This window comes from Manis javanica, chromosome 11 (assembly GCF_040802235.1).
Source record: "Manis javanica isolate MJ-LG chromosome 11, MJ_LKY, whole genome shotgun sequence".
Classification (NCBI taxonomy): Eukaryota; Metazoa; Chordata; class Mammalia; order Pholidota; family Manidae; genus Manis; species Manis javanica.
The window spans coordinates 82536144-82558832 of record NC_133166.1 but is presented as its reverse complement, the minus strand read 5'-3'; the positions used below and the strand labels follow the sequence as shown (position 1 = coordinate 82558832).

Sequence of the window (22689 nt, the reverse complement as noted above, 5' to 3'; positions counted from 1 at the left end):
ACACGTATCAGTGAGTACTCCATTTCTTTCTGTGGCTGAATAATAGTCCATCATAGGGACAGACCACATGTTTATCCATTCATCAGCTGATGGACTATGGATCGTTTCCACTTTTTGACCATTATGAATGATGCTGCTATGAACATTGATGTACAGATTTTTGTGTGGGTGTACATTCTCAGTTCTCTTTGGGTATATGTCTAGGACTAGAATTGCTGGGTCATGCTTTGTGCTTATTTCTTTTGGAGTCTAATGATTCATGTTTATTCACGCTAAATGTAGTGTCCTGAGAAGTATTTTGTTTCAGTTTGAAGCTCAAGCATGATTTGAGGCCAGGGACACTTCAAGGAGTGCTGTTGCCATTGGAGATAAAGAAGGCACATGGAGAAATTAAATGGTGGTTATGCTTGTTTTACAGACAGTGTCATGGCTGCTTGCTTTCTTTTCCCAAGCATATTCCTTTGATTGTTTTTGTGTTTCTTGTGTGACAGCATTGTTTTTATGTACCACATTAAGTTATATTTTATATTTCCTTTTCAGGCCTTCCCAGAATGTATATTGACATCATTAGAGGAGAATCACTGATCATCTGTAGCTTCACATCTATTTTATTTGGAGTTTATCTGAGTAATTTACTTCACACTTTCCTGTTTAGGGGTAGGAGCATTTTGTTGTTTTTTTTTGTCTTTATGTTTTCTAAAATCATTCTTATATGGTACATTTCAATTCATACTGGAATTAAAATACGTTCAAGATGTTTTTATTGTTTTCCCTATTAGAGTACTATATCAGGCAACAAGAAAAATTGCCACCTGTGTTTTCTTGGACAGTAGGGTGGAAAGAATGTTAAAGAAATGACTTCATTTCCCTCAATATGTGTGTGCACATGCACACGCTATTGTGTCATCTGGCTCAGATTTACTTCTTTCCTGGGTCAATCTGAATTTCAGTGAGTGTATATTAAGAACTGGCTTGGTCCTGGATTGGAGTGTGAGGATAAAATCAGAATAGTTCAAGAGTCAGGCCCTAGAAATGATAATAGTCAGATTCAGTGGTTAAAGTTCAGTGGTATATGTGGAGCATGTTTCCTTGCTAGGTTTCCAGATGTGGAGTTAGCAGAGATTAACAGGAGGAAAATCACTGCACAGAGGGAAGGTGTCCTCCTGACAGGTTGTATGATAGTTGTCGGTGGACAGAGGTGGTAAAAGGAGAGAGAAATAACTGGTGATGAGGAGGGGTTTGCAGTGCTTCTCAGTGGGGGAGCTTTTGGTTTGGGGCTGGACAGCCTTTGTTATTTAAGGCTGTTGCCTGATACCTGCCACTGTTGCCCCCACTGCCACCACTGTGACTACGGAAAACTTCCTTCTCCATTTCCCCAGTGCCCCCCAGGCTGGAGGTGGTAGTCCTAGATGGAACTGCAGGTTGGTGAGGGCCCTGGACATGGTTTGCTTGGCCTTGACATGGTTTATAAAACATTTGAATTTGGGTATCTTTTGGTTGGGTAGCCACTCTCCAGTTCGTTGCAGGCTCTTCACATTTATGTTCCCTGCCTAGCTCCTGAGGGCATTTGAGTCTGCTGTCTCAGAATAAGTAAACCTCGAGCTGCATACTGTGAGGGAAGTACACCCCAGAGAGCTTCTTTTGCCAGGCTTTCATGGGAAACTCCTATTTGCTGAAGAATAAGGTTCCCACCCAAAAATCTGAAGAGCAAACTGAAGCGCATAGACCCAAATGCCATCAGTGAAGGAAACAAAAGCTGTAATTCACCTTTTTTTTCTTACTTTCTAGGGTTGCACGTAATCCTGGTGATTTTGGGAAGCATAATATGTGGATACTGTTGTGCAAGGATCATTCAGTTTATAATAACTGCCCTGTTCAGCAATACACTAACTAGTGTCATCCTCTGCATTTCAATGGTGTACATGACTTTCTACATTGGTAAGGCAGAAACAAATACCAAAATGCTGTCTTCAGAGTGAACTTTATGCATCTTTATTTTCCCTTGATCTTGAATCTAGTTGTTTGTTTCCAACCTCTTCCTCCTTCTCTTGACTCTTTTGTGTGTCTTATCATATTATCTTTCTACCACTTCTACTTCTTTCCTGGTATCTCTTAACAGCTCCTTAATTTCAACTCCATGTTCCTTCCCTTTGCATTTCTACTCTATGTGGTTCCTCTCTTATTCCTTTTGAACTCTATCTTTCGACCTTACTCTGAGTCCCTGGCAGTCCCCTGGAAGAGGAATTGGTACTGAGCTGATTCCTGCTCTGACCCTTAGCAATCTATCTGTAAAATGAGAAAGTTGGGGGAGCTGCTCCTGAGGTCTTTTCCCACTCAACAGTCTTGAATTCAATGGGAACCACATTGGGGGGACTGTAGAAATGGCAGTCCTCACTCCCAGCTAGGAGGCAGGACAGGGGAGGAAGTCAGGGATAGGGATACCTGTGTTTGGAAGAGGAGCAGGAGAGTAGACTAATTGCAGGAGTTGGAGTGCCTGACACAATAATCATTTGCTAGTTTAATTCAGTGAGATTGGGAATTAAATATTTACTAACCTGGCTCAGGTCACCAGTCACCAGGAGCCACTGTAACTATGTGTCTCTTCTCCTCAGTCAAGGAGCAACTCCCATCCGTGAAAGATCTCAGGTAGCACAAGGCTCTTACTCCTCTTTTCACCTCCAGTTACCTTAAAGAACTGTTTCCTCTACAGGCAACTTGCCCCTTGGGTGTAGCTCACTGCTCTGAACCAGTAAAATTAGAGAAAACTTTCACTGAAAGGTCATTTCCTTACACCTTCTTCACTTTTTTGCCCTCTCCTGTGAACCTTTTATGGGTGCTTTAAATGTCTGAAGAAAGTACTTTTAATTTAGTATTTCTGTTTCTTCCTTGGGTGGAGGCTGTCTCTTATTCATATTTTATTTACTTTCTTTTCTGTGTTCCCCCAGCCAGCCCCAGTGCTCACCATATGCCTGTTAGTAATTGAACACATCTTGGTTGAATAAGCTGATACTAGTTCTTGCGCTTTGGAGTTAGGCAGACTTGAGTTCAAACACTAACTTCATAATTCATTATCTTGGTGACCTTGGATGAATTACTTAACCTCTTTAAACTTTAAATTAGTTTCCTCATGTATACAAGTAATAGAATAACTAATTTATAGGGTTGTTACTGGCGTTAATGAGATAATGGGTGTTATGTGACTTGCTTACGCTGGTGTACTAGAGATAGAAGCTACTAGCTCATGAGAGCTGTTTGTGTACATATCTTCCCAGCTCTGTGTTCAAGTGGCATTGTGTTGGTAGCTTGAAATTGGACATAGTGGAAGTATTTACCCCGTGGAAGTTGGCAGACACTACCTATCAGGGCTTTTTTTTTAATAATCCCCAGAGAGCTGGTTTTAGACATTTAGTTGCATACCTCAGGACTCAAGATAGGGCAGCCAATAAATGTTAGTTCCCTTTCTCTTTCTCTTCTAAAAAATAGAAGAGATTCCTGTCACTGCTTGGCAGGCCTGGAACAGACACCCCTCCTAGCCCTCAGGAGGAACTACTGCCCCCAAATCCTTGATCTTGGGCCTCTAGCCTCCAGAAATGTGAGACTGAAAATTATTGTTTAAGACACTTTGCTTGTGGTACTCTGTTACTCCTCCATTACACTTCCCTCGGCTTAAAGGACTTAAAGAACAACCTTGGCAGCCCTTTCCTCCTATGTTTAATATGCTCCTGCCAGCAGAAGTCAGTAACAGACATTGTAATAGTGAATTCCATTGCTAAAAAGCTAACCATAGATAACATTCTCATTTATACATCCTCTATTGTTACATTTATGTCATGTTATTTGTTTTTTTCCTTCACTGATGAATATATTGTCAACTGGATCAAGTCCAGGGAGTATCCGACTTAGGTTAGAGAGTCATCTCTTTGAGCACATATAGTAATTTCCATTTTTGTCTCAATTGTGTTAAGATCATGAAACCTGGACTGTTTAGAAATAACTTGTATCAGCACATTCATCATTTTTTCACAAAATAAAACAATCCAAAAATGGCACAGACATTGCTCTATAGAAAAATGATGCAATGCTTCTGGAACATTGTTGGTTGACGGGTAGTACAGCTTGAAATATTAATATATCAGCCCATGGAAGGAAGTTTGAATTTAGGGTACTTTAAGAGAGTCGGTGTAAATTCATGAAAGATGGTGGGTTACATAAAAGTCTAGGCCCAAAGTATACCAAGAGAGGTAGTAGGAGGCATCTCTCCTAAAGAGGAGTATTTTATCAAGTGACGTTGTTCAGAATTTCTGTGAAATGGAGATAATAAAAAACGGATGACTTTTAGTCAACTTCATCATTTTAAAACCCTACAAACAGTGCCCCTTCTGGCCCATGCCAGAGCTGATTGCTCTGCTATCTCTTTGTTAGGATCTTGGCCTAGGCTATTAACGTCAAAGGGAGTCCAGGGATACCAACAGTCACTGGCTGTTCATCATCACCCTGATACATTCTAGTTAGGATTCTGTTACTCTTAGGAAACAAAATCTTTTTGATTCTCCTATCAGAAGGACCTTTACTTTCTTTAAACCTGAGAGAGACAGAGATGGATTAAGAGAGGCACTTGCCTGCAGCATCAATTTTCTGTGATAGTTTCTTTCCATTGAATCAGAAGAACTTTCCGATTCTATAGTTAATCACTTGGTGGTTTTATGCTGATGAACACGGCTTCCTATATTGCATGTTCCCCAACTTTTTCCCCCCTTCTGGAACATTTAAAATATAATTTGATATAATAGCATTTGTAATTTCTTAAAGCCTTTGTTTTTCTAATTACAGTAGTAACACATGCTTATTGTAGAATTATGGAAAAATTCATGAAAGGTCAAAGAAAAAAGTACCTATAAACCTGTTATAAATTTAACCACTGAAACATTTTGATATCATCCTCAGTCTTAAAAAAAATAAAAGAAACATACATGCTTATATTTATATATGCATTTACCATATATTTTGGTAACATTGGGATTATACTAAATAAGATGGTATCAGTTTTTTAAAAAGTTTAGTGGTTTCCTCATAGCCAGATGTTGTCTTTAGGTAGCAACTATTACTGAAAGACTATGATGAGCTTTAAAGATCCAATAATACTAATTATAGGGAATTGGAAATAAGGTTTCTGGAGACAGTTTTCCTGTCATCACAGTTCTCAGCACTACTGGGTTTACTGTCATTGGCTATTTATATCAACTTTAGGTAAATAAGTAGGTAAAAAGAAATCTATTAGATAAGCCAGAGGAATAATGAAATCTATTAGATAAACCAAGGATTAATAAAATCCTCTTCAAATTAATAAACAGTGTTAATTTGCTAAGTGGTAAAGTAAGCATATAAAAATAATAGCACAATCATAATAGTTATCATTTATTCATTGTTTTAAAGTGTGCCAAGTACTTTTCCCGAGAACTAATGATATCCTCACAATAACTCTATGAGGCATTATTCTCTTACACCCATTTTACAGATGCTGGGACACTAACTGAGAAAAGGGAGGCCACATTCTCAGAGCAACCAGCTCTGCCCGTTCCAAAGCACGTCTGTTCCCACCTTGCACGCACATTATTTCCCTTCCTTCCTGTCTGAGGCTTATAATGGGCTATTTGGAGGCTCTGTAGCCAGTGACAATTGGTATCTCTGGTATCCGAGCCTTCTTTATGGCTGGTTTTCCTGCCTCAGACAACATTTGGACATTTGTTTAGAGGCCAAGGAATTACAATTTTAGGGGAGTCTATCTAAATCAGGCAGAAGAATAGCAGGCTTCAGGCCCTGCAGTCACCATGGAAGCACTGAGCTTATACCACAAATCCTAGGACATGCAGCACAATGTCACTGAGGTGCTGGGCAGAGGCTGTTAAATTTGTTTTCCTAGTAGCCCTTTCTTCAGTGATGGTCTACAGCAGGTGTTGGCAAACTGTATGGCCTGTGGTCCATATTTGGCCCACAGACTCTATGGCTTAAGTGGTCCTGCCTTCATGGACACTAATTAAACTCCCTTTTTAATACCTTTTTTCTACTCATTAATTTTTACTTTCAGTACCATGCCTATTTTTGTACAGCCCATGAGCTAAGAAAAGTTTTTACATTTAAAAATGGTTTTAAAAAAATCCCTACAGAATAAAATTTTTCAGTATGTGAAATTCATTTCAGTGTCTATTATTTATTGGACATTCATTAGTTTATGGATTATCTATGGCTGCTTATGCACTATAAAGCTGAGATGAGTAGTTGCAACAGGGACGTATAGCCTGCAAAGACTAAATATTTACTCTCTGATCCTTTACAGAAAAAAGTTTGCTGACGCTTGAGCCCAGGATTATATTAATCCCTTGAAGCAATTTTCTAAGAGTGGCTGTTAAGTTACTCACCAGTTCTTGACTCTTGACTCTTATCTCAGTGTGCAGATTTGAATGTAACTAATTTTATTCATTTTTTTTTCTCCCCAGTGGAATTTTTAGGAATGTCAGGTATGGTTGTGTTAGTCATCGTTGGACTGAGTATAGATTCCTTAAGCTTTAAACGGAGGATCGAGTTAATAATTACTAAGTAAGTCTTCTATTGTATACTTGGTATAAATCTTATAGAATTATAATGCTTAAGTGGTCCTGCCTTCATGGACACTAATAAAATTCCCTTTTTAACAACTTATTTCTACTCATTAATTTTTAATTTCTCTACCAGTTATATTTGAAAAGAACTTAAGGTACCAATTATTATTGACATTAATTGATATTCCTATCATGAATAATGTGGCTCAGAGACCATAGGATATTTTATATGTAACTCTGATAAAAATTTACTTTGAATTGTAGAAAGTTTAAAATAAACTTAATTCGTTTGTTTCCTTCATAACATACTTGAATGACAGTCTCCTGGAAGAGCTGGGAAAGGAAAGTAGCAGAAAGATGCAACACCAGAAAAACTCTTACCTATTTGTTACACCTGGTAGTGCTTGTCATATGGATATCTCTGGGCAGAGGGAAAACCATTTACCTGTTTTCTCAAACAAATGAGGTTGGCCTTTCTCTGAGACACTGTGATAAATTACCGAATTATTTCTGTAATTATCTGTGATGAATTACAGAATTGTTTCAGAATGATTTCACACCAAATCATAGGCCAGTGTAGAAATTCTCACATTAGATGAAAGTTGAAATGAGAAAAATAAACCATAATCCTGAAGATTGATTTATTTAATGTAAAGGACTATCCATTTTTCTAAAATTATGTCCTTCCTACTTTTCTGGTGTTTAAAATGCCCTTTCTTTTATGAAATTCCAGTGATAGAAGATGGTACTTTTTTTTTTATAACTCTACTTGGCAAAAAAAAAAAAAAATTGGCATCAATAAACTATTCTAGTTTTATGCAGTTTTGAATGACAGTTTTCTGGTTTTTAAAATCCAGAAGCTTGGAAATAACCAGTTCATAGGAACATACATTTTTTTGGCATACAGTTTTCCTGAATTCAGTCATGCTGTCTGTCAGAGTCATTATAAATTACTCATTCTAGTCATTCAACTGTTTATTCTTTCATCTATTCAACCAACTCTTTCTTAATTTTCTTAATGTCTCCTGGGGCCTGGATATTGTATCTTAAAAGATTTGATGCAATGAAAATAAATTCCTTTGCAGAAGGTGCTCACTGTTAAGTGGTGGACGTATTTGTGTAAGAAACTAGTAACTGTAAATAATTACATGTTTATTGGGATCCTATGACATGTAAGGCATTTTTTAGGTCTTGTGGAAACATTTAAAAAAGTATTCTACTTAGTTATTCCATCATTTCTTAATTTTCAGAAAATTAAGCATGAGGTCCCTTCCCTTCCCTTCCAGTTCTGAGTCAGTTGAATCAAGAGGTAGGAATCAGATAATCAGACTATCTGCTTGATGGGAGTAGTGCTGTATCAGAGAAAATAGTTTATAGCTGCAGCTAAAATGAGGCTTCCTAATGCTTCCTAATGCTCCTATAGTTGTTCAGTCCCACCTATAGGAAGACAGATGTGGGACAGATGCAGTCACCCAGTCAGCGAAAAGTGAAAGTCCCATTAGAGGGGACACCGAGGAGGCAGGATTTGAGATCTGCCTGTAGAAGTCAGACCTAGCCTTGACCCAGGCACGTTATCACACGGAACCAGAACAGCCCGGTTCCCTCACCACTGCGCTCTGGTCAGTAACAATCTTGCCGGTGGGGCAAGGCGTGTAGATTTTGGAAAGCATCGGGGTGATTCTAATGCTCTTCTCTGCCTAAGAAGCATGGGGGTGTAGATGCTACAGGGATTCAGAGGAGGGTCACTGCCAGCGCGAGCACTTAGGATGGTTTAGTGAGGAACCCGGGTTAGAGTTAGCCTTACCAGATTGTCAGGAATTCAGTAGATGGGAAAGCAGACAGGAGAGACTTTCAAGGTCAGCTTTTTGTGCAAATTAAAGGGGGAAAAAGTGAGCAGAGGTTGCTGAGGTGGTCCAGCCAGCTATCACAAAGTCGAGGTTAGCCAGGTGGCTCTTTGCAGCGCCCCAGCTCTGGGTTTAGCTCTGGCCAGCCCGCAGTTGATATGCTGCCAACCAGTCTCAGCAGAGCTGCCCCATCACCAACCTGGGGGTGGGGAGGTCCTCATTTTTCTGCCTTGCTCTTACTGTTCTGCTCTGAGAGGCAGTCCATGGGTCTTGGTGTCATGAGGGTAAAGGAGAACATGAAACTGGGTGCATTTTAGTTCCAACAAAATGCCTTTAAATGTTGATCATCACAGTGATGGAGGCAAGGATCTCTGTTAAGACAAGAATGGCATGTAAGTGGTACAATCATGTAAAAAGGAAACTATTTAAAAACCATGTTGCTTAAGATGTGATTTCCTTTCCATTCATCCTAGGTTCCTAATAATGTTTTCATCTGTATACCAACATTTAATATATGCTTTCTTTGGTATTGTAATTGGATGTGGAGAATCCAAGCATTTTGGGTTTCACACTGTAGTTTTCATGTTCATCTTATTTGCAGTGGTGAATTTTGCAAGGTAAGAATTATAATTGAAAGTTTGCTTCCTGGACTTGGGTTCTCAAGCCCAGAGTTAGAATTGGGAAGCAGTGGGTTACAGCAAGAAGAGCTCTGGATGTGGAGTCAGGAAAGCTGTGTTGCTGTCAAGATCCTGACAGTAGATTGCTGGGTGATGGGGGGAAAAGGCTTGTTACTCTTCAGGGTTTCATCTGCAAAATGACAGATACCAGCATAATCCATGAGCTTGATAGAAATGCAAATTTATGGGTCCATCCTAGTGTATGGAACTAATCTCCAGCGTATGATCCAAGAAACTGTTTCAACATACATATTAAAGTTTGAGCACCACTGGGCCAGGTTAACAGCTCCTAACAATTTTGTTGACTTTCATTATCATTATTATCATCACAACTCTGATAAAGCAATTTATTAAGCCCTGACCACGTACATTTTGCCATTAATATTAATATGACCTTATGAGGTAGATGTTACTGCATCATTTCACAGATGAGGCCCAGAGAGGTTAAAAACTTGCCTAGAGTCACCCAACTTGTAAGGGCAGAGTTGGGATTTAAATCTGACTCCCATCAGCCTGCTTTTTCTAGAATGCCATTGCCCACACAGGGTAGTTGTATCTTCCATAAGAATTCATGACAGTGTCCAAAAACATTGTCATCTCCTCTCAGGATAGGCTGGGCCAAGGGAGCTTACTTTATTAGATGTTCTCATGGAATATTGCTTCTGTTGACTTGCAGGCAATGTGTGCAACTCAATCACTCTCACACAGTAGGCTGTGTGTACAGTTTCTGTTTCTTTCCACCTTGGGAACTCATGTGCAAGTTGAGATTGGTCACAGAGTATGAAGAAAGATACATGCTTTTTGCACATCGTTTGACTCATCTATGTATCCATTATCTCATTTCATCTCCATGACAACCCTGGTAGATAAGAATTGTCTCCATTACCTAGATGAAGAAACTGGTCAAGTAAGGCAAAGTACTTTGCCAGAGGTCAGATGGCTAGTGAGTGCCAGAGAGCCTGTGTGAACTTATGGTTCCACCTCATTAGAGGGAAGGCTTCAATGGAGGGACTCATCCTAAGGGGCCCTCAAAGTATGGGTGGTCTTTCCACAGAGACTTGTTGAGAAAAACATTTCAGAGAAAATGAGCTCAACAAAGATGTGGACATAAAATCATTGCTAATGTGTATGGTGAGCTGACTGCATTGAAAACATCATTCTAGCCCTATGAATGTTTCTTTTTTTAATTGAATCTTTGTAATAATCCTTTGAGGCAATTACAATTATTGTTATTATCATCTCCATTTTATACATGAAGAAACCAAGGCTTAAAGAGGTTAAATAACTTGTTGAAAGTTTACATAGTAACCTAGAGAATATATGTATGTGTATGCATTCATATGATCAAATATATATCTCCCAGGTATATTTGGGCTTCATCCACAGCTCCTGAAAACACTGGAGAGTCTTAAAAAGGTGAAATGGGTGTTTCATCACATTAATTAGGGACTTAAAGACCCCCCCTCACACACACACACACAATGAGGGCTGGGGCTCAAGGTTGAATCAGCCAACATCTAATAATTTAGTCAATCATGACTATACAGTGAAGCCCTCATAAAAACCCCCAGAGAAGAGCTGATCACTCTCTGCTTCATTGGATCCTGCTTCTCAGTCCAGGAGAGCGCTCCTATGCTTGGGGAACCAGGACGCCTCCACATGCCACTGAGCCAGGCCCCAAGCTGCATGAGGATAGAAGCTCCTTTATTTGGGACCTTGCCCTATGTCTCTCTTCATCTGGCTGTTAACTTGTATCCCTTATGGTATGCTTTATTAAATTGGTAAATGTGTTTCCTGAGTTCTGTGAGCTGCTCTAGCAAATTAATCAAACCTAAAGGGGAGGTTGTGGGAACCTCCAATCTGTAGCAGATAGGTTAGAAGCACAAGTTAACTGCCTGGAGTTTGTGACAGGCATCTGGAGTTGGGGGTGGAGGGAGTCTTGTAGGACTGAGCCTTTAACCTGGGGAATCTGGTGCTGTCTCCGGGCAGATCACATCACAATTGAGCTGAGTTCTCCAACACTCTGCTGGTGTTCAAGAATTGCTTGGCATTATGTGTGGGAAGACCCCCTCCCACATACACACATTGAAATCTGGTCTGGGAACCTGAATGGAGTTAGACTACTATCACTGCTGTGTATAATATTGTTATTATTATATATATGTGTAGGTAAAGAGCACACCTTCACAGCCTGTGACCAGCCTTATAACTTTTTGTAATGCCTCCATCTTGCCCCTACCTAAACAACATTGATTTCCTTTCTATAATTAGTTTGAATTTTTTGAGTTTTATGTTCATGGAATCATATAGTGTGTACTTTCATTCATCTTTCATTCAGCATAAGTAATTTAAGTTTTATCCATGTTGTCCTGTTGCTAGTTCATTCCTTGTTATTGCTGAGCAGTATGGACATATCACAAATCTGTTCACTTGCTTGATGGGTATTGGAGTTGTTTCCACTTTTTGGCTATTAAAAATAAAACTTCTGTAAACATGCATGTGCAAGTCTTAAGGACATGTGCCTCGTTTTCTCTTGGGTAACTACCTAGGAATCACATGGCTGGATAATATTAGAGGTATATGTTCAACTTTTAAGGAAACTACCAAAATCTTTTCCCAAGCTGTGCCATTTTACATTCCTGCCAGCAATATATGGGAGTTTCAGGTTTTCTACATCTCTGCCCATACTTGGTAAGGTCAGTCTTTTTAACTAACCGTTCTAGTAGATACAGAATAGAACCTCATTGTGCTTTTAATTTGTGTTTTCCTAATGACTAATGTTGAGATTATTTTCATATGCCCTGGGCAAATCTTCTTTGGTGAAGTATCTTTGGTGATTAAATCTTTTGCCTCATTAAAAAAAAAGTTTACTTAGTAAAAGAACAGTGTTTGGACCCAGATAAACTGACTCCACAGCCTTTGCCGTCCTGCCTCTCAGGTTTTGATGTCAGGAAATGATTTAAGTTGTTCTATTTTAGCTGGATGCAGTGATATTTTGGAGAAAAATGATTTAATAAACTTGAAAAGGTTGATGAGAATTATTTTGCAAAAGGCTTAAATTCAAGGCAGAGGAATTTGCTCAAATTAATTATTCACATTGTAGATGGTAATTGTAGATTTTCTATTTCTCAATGGCAGGAATTCTTTAAATTGCCTTGTGAAATTCTCAGCTGAGTAACGGACACACATATATTTTTGAGGCTGAGAACAAGTCAGTTTTATTTCTGCTGAAATCTCATTTGGAGTTGAAATCTCATTTGAGATTTCAAATCTCATTTGAAATCTCATTGGAGTACTAATACTCATTTGATGCAGCTCTCCTAAAGTTTCTACATTTTGGCACAGGGGCCTGTAGAAAAATAATCTGTAGAGAAAGAAGACACAAATTGAAATTATTTATATGATACTTAATGTATGATTCTTGTGGGAACTCAAGAAAAATTTAGTTGAGCTAAGTTTATTAATGTATCCACAATAATTTTTCTTTTGACCATAATCTGCATGTCTTCCCAGCTTAATTTCCAAATCCAGTCATGGTCTTCTAGGGGATAGATGAGCTTGTCAATATTATTTGAAGGTTTTCCTGCAGAGATTTACCCTGAAAATCTGAACAGTACATACTAGTGTTAAAGATAATTCCATATATTTGTATAGAACTTCCAGCATTATATTTTAATATTTGAGTATTATATACAAAATTTAGACAGATTTGGTGAGCCCCAGAAAGTTTGAACAACTTATCAATAAACTGGATTGTCTTTTCTTTCCTGAAAAATTTTATATGAAACTTTGCAGTTAGCACATAATTTCAACTGTGAATCACTTTAATACATAAGGTGTGATTTTAAAAAAATGTTTTTCTTGCCACAGGTTTCTTACTATTGTGTTAGCGAGACCTATTCTGAAGCATTTGAGTTATGAATATAATTGGAGGTGGGAAATTGTTATGGCATGGTCTGGAATTAAAGGAGTTTTTACCTTACTCTTGGCTTCTGATATTCATAATTTGGCTGTAGAAAAAACAGACTCACCACAAATGGTAGGTAGAAAAATCTTCTCTCATGATTATTCATATTCATTTCTTTAAATTTTATAGCACTTATCATTGTACCCAATAATAAAGTTAACTGTTTTTAAAATCAGATTTGAAAAATGAATTCTTTTAAATAGAAAGAAACTTTCAGAGGACAGTTTATTTATGTTGACAGAGTGAAAGGGACTAATAGTCAAGTAATGATTATGGACATGGGTGTTAGCTAGACGTGGGATCATATCCTGGCTCTTCTGTTCATAGGCTGAGTGACCTTGGGCGAGTTCCTCAGACTTGTGGAACCTCAGGTTCCAGTTGAGCTTTCAGATGGTGCTTAATAAAATAACAGGCACTTAGTACATGCTCATTAAATGCTGGTTTTCAGTAGCTGTCAGAAAGCATGAAAAAATAATATCCTGTCTAGAGCACACCAACCCCTATAGCTATTGGAGCAAAACTGAAATACTAGTTAAATATACTAAGGAAAGAGAAATTTTGTAAATTTTTGAATTAGGGATCTAGTTATGTTTATGTTTTCAGGGCTACTTTTTTTTTTTTGAGAGGGCATCTCTCATATTTATTGATCAAATGGTTGTTAACAACAATAAAATTCAGTATAGGGAGGTCAATGCTCAATGTACAATCATTAATCCATCTCAAGTCTAATTCTCTTCAGTCTCCAGTCTTCTGAAGCATAACCAACAAGTTCTTACATGGTGAACGAATTCTTACATAGTGAATAAATTCTTACATGGTGAACAGTACAAGGGCATTCATCACAGAAACTTTCGGTTTTGATCACGCATTATGACCTATAAACAATCAGGTCAAATATGAATATTCGTTTGATTTTTGTACTTGATTTATATGTTGATCCCACATTTCTCCCTTTATTATTATTATTATTTTTATTTTTAATAAAATGCTGAAGTGGTAGGTAGATGCAAGATAAAGGTAGAAAACATAGTTTAGTGCTGTAAGAGGGCAAATGTAGATGATCAGATGATCAGGTGTGTGCTTATGGACTAAGTATTAATCCAGGCTAGACAAGGGCAGCAGAACATCCATGGATGCAGAAGATTTCTCTCAAAGCAGGGGGGGTGAGGTTCTGAGCCTCACCTCTGTTGATCCCCAAATTCTCACCTGATGGCCCCCCTGCGACTGTGCCTGTCTTAGGTTGTTCCTCCCTTGAGGAATCTTACCCATCTCTGGCTAACCAGTCATCTTCCGGGGCCATACAGGGAAATGTAAAGTTGGTAAGTGAGAGAGAAGCCATATTGTTTGAAATGTTTAGCTTTTTACCCCTTTGCAGATTTATGCCCTGTTGCTTCTATGCCCAGCACTTGTCTCGAGGTATCTTTACCACCTGGAGGAATTATGATGCTCGGTAAATTCGATATGAGGCACGAATTCTATTTAAGGGTTGTAATTAGGAAGAAAGAAGAAAAGCTACAGATGTAGCATATGGAAGGAAACATGGGAGGATTGATTATTTCTTTGACATATCTTCTTGTAGAGTACCTTAAGTATGTATAGGTTTTAAACTACTAACTAATTTGCACACACATATTAACATAATAGAAATACGGTGACATAAACAAAGCAAATCTATAATTACCATCCATCTCCAGTGAAGCCAAGAAAACCATTTAGGCACCCTAGGCATTTGTGAAAATTTGTCTATGATATGATGGATATTGTCCAACTGTACTTGAACAGTCTGAGAGAAATCAGACAAATTAAAGCAGCCCATTTCTGGGATCTGTTCACATCCCATATGTTCTTTTAACTGTAGATAGTCTATAGTCATAAGATTTTGGAGTGCTACAACTTGCACCCCTCCCAACTCCTGGTTGAATTCCAACAGTACAGATCCGGTCAAATTCGTTGTCTCACTGTATGCACATGCCAGCCTAGACATCTCCCTCCTCATTCCTATGGCAAGTCCAGGAGACGGTGGGGTGGACGCAGCCACGACCGCAGCATCGCCCGGATCCCTGTGGAGGCTTTTTGATGATCATCCCGTGTCACAAGTCCTCCAGAGAGTGCTGATGCCGGAAGCTCCTCCTCATATCGTATCTTAGTTCATTTTCTGGGTATCCAAGCTAGGCCTTGATCTTCTGCATAGAAATAAACAGACCCTTTGCCCACACTTTGACATGCCCTCTATATCACTGTGCAGAACTCATGGGAGGTCAGCACACAGAAACTGCTTTTTTTTTTTTTTATTACGAGAAAGGAATATTATCGGAAAAGAGTACCTCCATAGCTGATCATCTGACACCCTTTAAGTGATCAACATTAAGGATATTTAAAGCATGTGTTGATCTTTGATTTACCAATAGTTTTATCCTATCAAGGAGTAATCCCCCTTTTCTTTCTTTCTTTCTTTTTTTTTTTTTTTAAATTTTTAATCTACACTTACAAGAAGAATACTATGTATACTATGCTCTCCCCTATATCAGGTTCCCCCTAACAACCACATTACGGTTACTGTCCATCAGCTTAGCAAAATGTTGTAGAGTCACTACTTGTCCTCTCTGTGTTGTGCAACCCACCCTCCCCTTTCTCCCTCCCCCCCATGCATGCTAATCTTAATACCCCCCTTCTTCTTACCCCCCCCTTATCTCTCCCTGCCCACCCATCCTCCCCAGTTCCTTTCCCTTTGGTACCTGTTAGTCCATTTTTGGGTTCTGTAATTCCGCTGCTGTTTTGTTCCTTCAGTTTTTCCTTTGTTCCTATACTCCTCAGATGAGTGAAATCATTTGGTATTTCTCTTTCTCCTCTTGGCTTATCTCACTGAGCATAATACTCTTCAGCTCCATCCATGTTGCTGCAAATGGTTGGATTTTTCCACTTCTTATGGCTGAGTAGTATTCCATTGTGTATATGTACCACATCTTCTTTATCCATTCATCTACCGATGGACATTTAGGTTGCTTCCAATTCTTGGCTATTGTAAATAGTGCTGCGATAAACATAGGGGTGTATCTGTCTTTCTCAAACTTGATTGCTGCGTTCTTAGGGTAAATTCCTAGGAGTGGAATTCCTGGGTCAAATGGTAGGTCTGTTTTGAGCATTTTGATGAACCTCCATACTGCTTTCCACAATGGTTGAACTAATTTACATTCCCACCAGCAGTGTAGGAGGGTTCCCCTTTCTCCACAGCCTCGCCAACATTTGTTGTTGTTTGTCTTTTGGATGGCAGCTATCCTTACTGGTGTGAGGTGATACCTCATTGTAGTTTTAATTTGCATTTCTCTGATAATTAGCGATGTGGAGCATCTTTTCATGTGTCTCTTGGCCATCTGTATTTCTTTTTTAGAGAACTGTCTGTTCAGTTCCTCTGCCCATTTTTTAATTGGGTTATTTGTTTTTTGTTTGTTGAGGCGTGTGAGCTCTTTATATATTCTGGATGTCAAGCCTTTATCGGATGTGTCATTTTCAAATATATTCTCCCATACTGTAGGGTTCCTTTTTGTTCTATTGATGGTGTCTTTTGCTGTACAGAAGCTTTTCAGCTTAATGTAGTCCCACTTGCTCATTTTTGCTGTTGTTTTCCTTGCCCGGGGAGATATGTTCAAGAAGAGGTCACTCATGTTTATGTCTAAGAGGTTTTTGCCTATGTTTTTTTCCAAGAGTTTAATGGTTTCATGACTTACATTTAGGTCTTTGATCCATTTTGAGTTTACCTTTGTATATGGGGTTAGACAATGGTCCAGTTTCATTCTCCTACATGTAGCTGTCCAGTTTTGCCAACACCATCTGTTGAAGAGACTGTCATTTTGCCATTGTATGTCCATGGCTCCTTTATCAAATATTAATTGACCATATATGTTTGGGTTAATGTCTGGAGTCTCTAATCTGTTCCACTGGTCTGTGGCTCTGTTCTTGTGCCAGTACCAAATTGTCTTGATTACTATGGCTTTGTAGTAGAGCTTGAAGTTGGGGAGTGAGATCCCCCCTATTTTATTCTTCTTTTTCAGGATTGCTTTAGCTATTCGGGGTCTTTGGTGTTTCCATATGAATTTTTGAATTATTTGTTCCAATTCATTGAAGAATGTTGCTGGTAATTTGAGAGGGATTGCATCAAATCTGTATATTGCTTTGGGCAGGATGGCCATTTTGACGATATTAATTCTTCCTAGCCATGAGTATGGGATGAGTTTCCATTTATTAGTGTCCCCTTTAATTTCTCTTAAGAGTGACTTGTAGTTTTCAGAGTATAGTCTTTCACTTCTTTGTTTAGGTTTATTCCTAGGTATTTTATTCTTTTTGATGCAATGGTGAATGGAATTGTTTTCCTGATTTCTCTTTCTATTGATTCATTGTTAGTGTATAGGAAAGCTACAGATTTCTGTGTGTTAATTTTGTATCCTGCAACTTTGCTGTATTCTGATATCAGTTCTAGTAGTTTTGGAGTGGAGTCTTTAGGGTTTTTTTATGTACAGTATCATATCATGTGCAAATAGTGACAGTTTAACTTCCTCTTTACCAATCTGGATTCCTTGTATTTCTTTGTTTTGTCTGATTGCCATGGCTAGGACCTCCAGTACTATGTTAAGTAACAGTGGGGAGAGTGGGCATCCCTGTCTTCTTCCCAATCTCAGAGGAAATGCTTTCAGCTTCTCGCTGTTCAGTATAATGCTGGCTGTGGGTTTATCATATATGGCCTTTATTATGTTGAGGTACTTGCCCTCTATTCCCATTTTGCTGAGAGTTTTTATCATGAATGGATGTTGAATTTTGTCAAATGCTTTTTCAGCATCTATGGAGATGATCATGTGGTTTTTGTCTTTCTTTTTGTTGATGTGGTGGATGATGTTGATGGATTTTCGAATGTTGTACCATCCTTGCATCCCTGGGATGAATCCCACTTGGTCATGGTGATCCTTTTGATATACTGTTGAATTCTGTTTGCTAATATTTTATTGAGTATTTTTGCATCTACATTCATCAGGGATATTGGTCTGTAATTTTCTTTTTTGGTGGGGTCTTTGCCTGGTTTTGGTATTAGGGTGATTTTGGCTTCATAGAATGAGTTTGGGAATATTCCCTCTTCTTCTATTTTGTGGAACACTTTAAGGAGAATGGGTATTATGTCTTTGTGTGTCTGATCAAATTCTGAGGTAAATCCGTCCAGCCCCGGGGTTTTGTTCTTGGGTAGTTTTTTGATTACCGTTTCAATTTCTTTGCTCGTAATTGGTTTGTTTAACTTTTGTGTTTCTTCCTTGGTCAGTCTTGGGAGGTTGTATTTTTCTAGGAAGTTGTCCATTTCTTCTAGGTTTTCCAGCTTGTTGGCATATAGATTTTCATAGTAGTCTTTAATAATTCTTTGTATTTCTGTGGAGTCTGTCGTGATTTTTCCATTCTCATTTCTGATTATGTTGATTTGTGTTGATTCTCTTTTTCTCTTAATAAGTTGGGCTAGAGGCTTATCTATTTTGTTTATTTTCTCAAAGAACCAGCTCTTGGTTTCGTTGATTTTTGCTATCGTTTTATTCTTCTCAATTTTGTTTATTTCTTCTCTGATCTTTATTATGTCCCTCCTTCTGCTGACTTTAGGCCTAATTTGTTCTTCTTTTTCCAGTTTTGATAATTGTGATGTTAGACTATTCATTTGGGATTGTTCTTCCTTCTTCAAGTGTGCCTGGATTGCTATATACTTTCCTCTTAAGACTGCTTTCTCTGCGTCCCACAGAAGTTGGGGCTTAGTGTTGTTGTTGTCATTTGTTTCTATATATTCCTTGATCTCTATTTTGATTTGTTCATTGATCCATTGATTATTTATAGCATGTTGTTAAGCCTCCATGTGTTTGTGAGCCTTTTTGTTTTCTTGGTAGAATTTATTTCTACTTTTATACCTTTGTGGTCTGAAAAATTGGTTGGTAGAATTTCAATATTTTGGAATTTTCTGAGGCTCTTTTTGTGAGCTGGTATGTGGTCTATTCTGGAGAATGTTCCATGTGCACTTGAGAAGAATGTATATCCTGTTGCTTTTGGATGTAGAGTTCTATAGATGTCTATTAGGTCCATCTGTTCTAGTGTGTTGTTCAGTGCCTGTGTGTCCTTACTTATTTTCTGCCCGGTGGATCTATCCTTTGGGGTGAGTGGTGTGTTGAAGTCTCCTAAAATGAATGCATTGCAGTCTATTTCCCTCTTTAGTTCTGTTAGTATTTGCTTCACATATGCTGGTGCTCCTGTATTGGGTGCATATATATTTAGAATGGTTATATCCTCTTGTTGGATGGAGCCCTTTATCATTATGTAGTGTCCTTCTTTATCTCTTGTTACTTTCTTTGTTTTGAAGTCTATTTTGTCTGATATTAGTACTGCAACCCCTGCTTTCTTCTCACTGTTGTTTGCCTGAAATATGTTTTTCCATCCCTTGACTTTTAGTCTATGGTTATCTTTGGGTTTAAGGTGAGTTTCTTGTAAGCAGCATATAGATGGGTCTTGCTTTTTTATCCATTATCCATTCTATTACTCTGTGTCTTTTGATTGGTGCATTAAGTCCATTTACATTTAGGGTGACTATTGAGAGATATGTACTTATTGCCATTGCAGGCTTTAGATTCGTGGTTACCAAAGGTTCAAGGTTAGCTTCTTTAGTATCTTACTGCCTAACTTAGCTCGCTTATTGAGCTGTTATATACACTGTCTGGAGATTCTTTTCTTCTCTCCCTTCTTATTCCTCCTCCTCCATTCTTCATATGTTGTGTGTTTTGTTCTGTGCTTTTTTTAGGGGTGCTCCCATTTAGAGCAGTCCCTGTAGGATGCCTTGTAGAGGTGGTTTGTGGGAAGCAAATTCCCTCAGCTTTTGCTTGTCTGGGAATTGTTTAATCCCGCCATCATATTTAAATGATAGTCGTGCTGGATACAGTATCCTTGGTTCAAGGCCCTTCCTTTTCATTGCATTAAGTATATCATGCCATTCTCTTCTGGCCTGTAGGGTTTCTGTCGAGAAGTCTGATGTTAGCCTGATGGGTTTTCCTTTATAGGTGACCTTTTTCTCTCTAGCTGCCTTTAAAACTCTTTCCTTGTCCTTGATCCTTGCCATTTTAATTACTATGTGTCTTGGTGTTGTTCTCCTTGGATCCTTTCTGTTGGGGGTTCTGTGTAATTCCATGGTCTGTTCGATTATTTCCTCCCCCAGTTTGGGGAAGTTTTCAGCAATTATTTCTTCAAAGAGACTTTCTATCCCTTTTCCTCTTTCTTCTTCTTCTGGTATCCCTATAATATGAATATTATTCCTTTTGGCTTGGTCACATAGTTCTCTTAGTGTTGTTTCATTCCTGGAGATCCTTTTATCTCTCTCTATGTCAGCTTCAGGGCTACTTTTAAAAAATTTACTGAAAATTTTTGGCTGAAGACTACAGTATCTATTGTGAAAAACAAAACTTGGTTTCCTTTCTACTCTCTCTCAAAGTCTTTTCCTCATGGGCTAGCCAGTGGCTTTCTGGGCCATCTGGTGGTGGAGCATCTCTGGTACTGAGACTCCAAGAGATCTAAAGAGCCCAGGGAATCTGCTGGCAGTGTTAGGGCATAGTATTTGTGACAGTACTGTGTGAGCTATTCTAGCTCAAGTTGCTAGAAATTCCCAGGACACCCTGCCACCTCCCAGATGTTGAATCCCAAAGCTGCTCTTGGGAGGGATAAAAGCATGTGAATAAGGTGGATTAAGAACACCTGCTCATCTCCCAAGAAAAGTTATTCGGGAGGTCTAGAGATGTTGATGGATTTTCGAATGTTGTACCATCCTTGCATCCCTGGGAAAAATCCCACTTGATCATGGTGTATGATCCTCTTGATGTATTTTTTAATTCAGTCTGCTAATATTTTGTTGGATATTTTTGCATCTATGTTCATCAGGGATATTAGTCTATAGTTTTCTTTTTTTGTGTTGTCTTTGCCTGGTTTTGATATTAGAGTGATGCTTGCTTCATAGAATGAATTTGGAAGTATTCCCTCCTCTTCTATTTCTTGGAAAACTGTAAGGAGAATGGGTATTATGTCATCTCTAAATGTCTGATAAAATTCAGCCATGAATCCATCTGGTTCAGGGGTTTTGTTCTTAGGTAGTTTTTTGATTACTGACTCAATTTCATTGCTGGTAATTGGTCTGTTTAGATTTTCTGTTTCTTCCTTGGTCAGTCTTGGAAAGTTGTATTTTTCTAGAAAGTTGTCCATTTCTTCTAAGTTATCCAGTTTGTTAGCATATAAATTTTCATAGTATTCTCTAATAATTCTTTGTATTTCTATGGTGTTCATAGTGATTTTTCCTTTCTCATTTCTGATTCTGTTTATGTGTGTAGATTCTTTTTTCTCTTAATAAGTCTGTCTTAGTGTTTATCTATTTTGTTTATTTTCTCAAAGAACCAGCTCTTGGTTTCATTAATTTTTTTATTGTTTTATTCTTCTCAATTTTATTTATTTATTTTCTGATCTTTATTATGTCCCTCCTTCTGCTGACTTTGGGCCTCATTTGTTCTTCTTTTTCCAGTTTCAATAATTGTGAATTTAGACTATTCATTTGGAATTGTTCTTCGTTCTTTAAATATGCCTGGATTGCTATATACTTCCCTCCTAGAACTGCCTTTGCTGTGTCCCAGAGAAGTTGGTCATTTTGCTGTTGTTTTCATTTGTCTCCATATATTGCTTGATCTATGTTTTAATTTGGTCATTGATATATTGATTATTTAGAAGCATGTTGTTAAGCCTCCATGTCTTTGTGAGCCTTTTTGCTTTCTTTGTACAATTTATTTCTAGTTTTACACCCTTGTGATCTGAAAAGTTTGTTGGTACAATTTCAATCTTTTTGAATTTACTGAGGCTCTTTTTGTGGCCTAGTATGTGGTCTATTCTAGAAAATGTTCCATGTGCACTTGTAAAGAATGTGTATCCTGTTTCTTTTGGGTGGAAGAATGTGTATCCTGTTTCTTTTGGGTGTAGAGTTCTGTAGATGTCTATTAGGTGCATCTGTTCTAATATGTTGTTCAATGGCTCTGTCTCCTTATTTATTTTCTGTCTGAATTATCTTTCCTTTGGAGTGAGTGGAGTATTGAAGTCTTCTAGAATGAGTGCATTACATTCTATTTCCCCTTTTAATTCTGTTAGTATTTGTTTCACATGTGTGGGTGCTCCTGTTTTGGGTGCATAGATATTTATAATGGTTATATCCTCTTGTTGGATTGACCTCTTTATCATTATGTACTGTCCTTCTTTGTCTCTTGTGAGTTTCTTTGTTTTGAAGTGTATTTTGTCTTATAAAAGAACTGCAACATCTGCTTTTTCTTCCTATTAGTTGCATGAAATATCTTTTTCCATCCCTTCACTTTAGTCTGTGTATGTCTTCGGGTTTGAAGTGACTCTCTTATAGGCAGCATATAGTTGGGTCTTGTTTTTTATCCATTCAGTGACTCTATATCTTTTGATTGGTGCATTCAGATCATTTACATTTAGAGTGATTATCGATAGGTGTGTGCTTATTGCCATTGCAGGCTTTAGATTTGTGGTTACCAAAGGTTCAAGGATAACTTCCT

General features: G+C 38.2%; 1 protein-coding gene across 2 annotated transcripts in view; it reads left to right on the top strand.

The window, feature by feature from the left end:
- Nucleotides 1-22689, top strand: part of SLC9C2 (solute carrier family 9 member C2 (putative)) — a 96440-nt gene that overhangs the window by 20702 nt on the left and 53049 nt on the right. For both annotated transcript variants that reach the window (XM_073216769.1, XM_073216770.1), the window contains 5 exons: nucleotides 541-657; nucleotides 1789-1938; nucleotides 6495-6594; nucleotides 8914-9057; nucleotides 12988-13156. In XM_073216769.1, the coding sequence (XP_073072870.1) occupies nucleotides 541-657; nucleotides 1789-1938; nucleotides 6495-6594; nucleotides 8914-9057; nucleotides 12988-13156 (680 nt within the window). The remainder of the gene's footprint in view (nucleotides 1-540; nucleotides 658-1788; nucleotides 1939-6494; nucleotides 6595-8913; nucleotides 9058-12987; nucleotides 13157-22689) is intronic.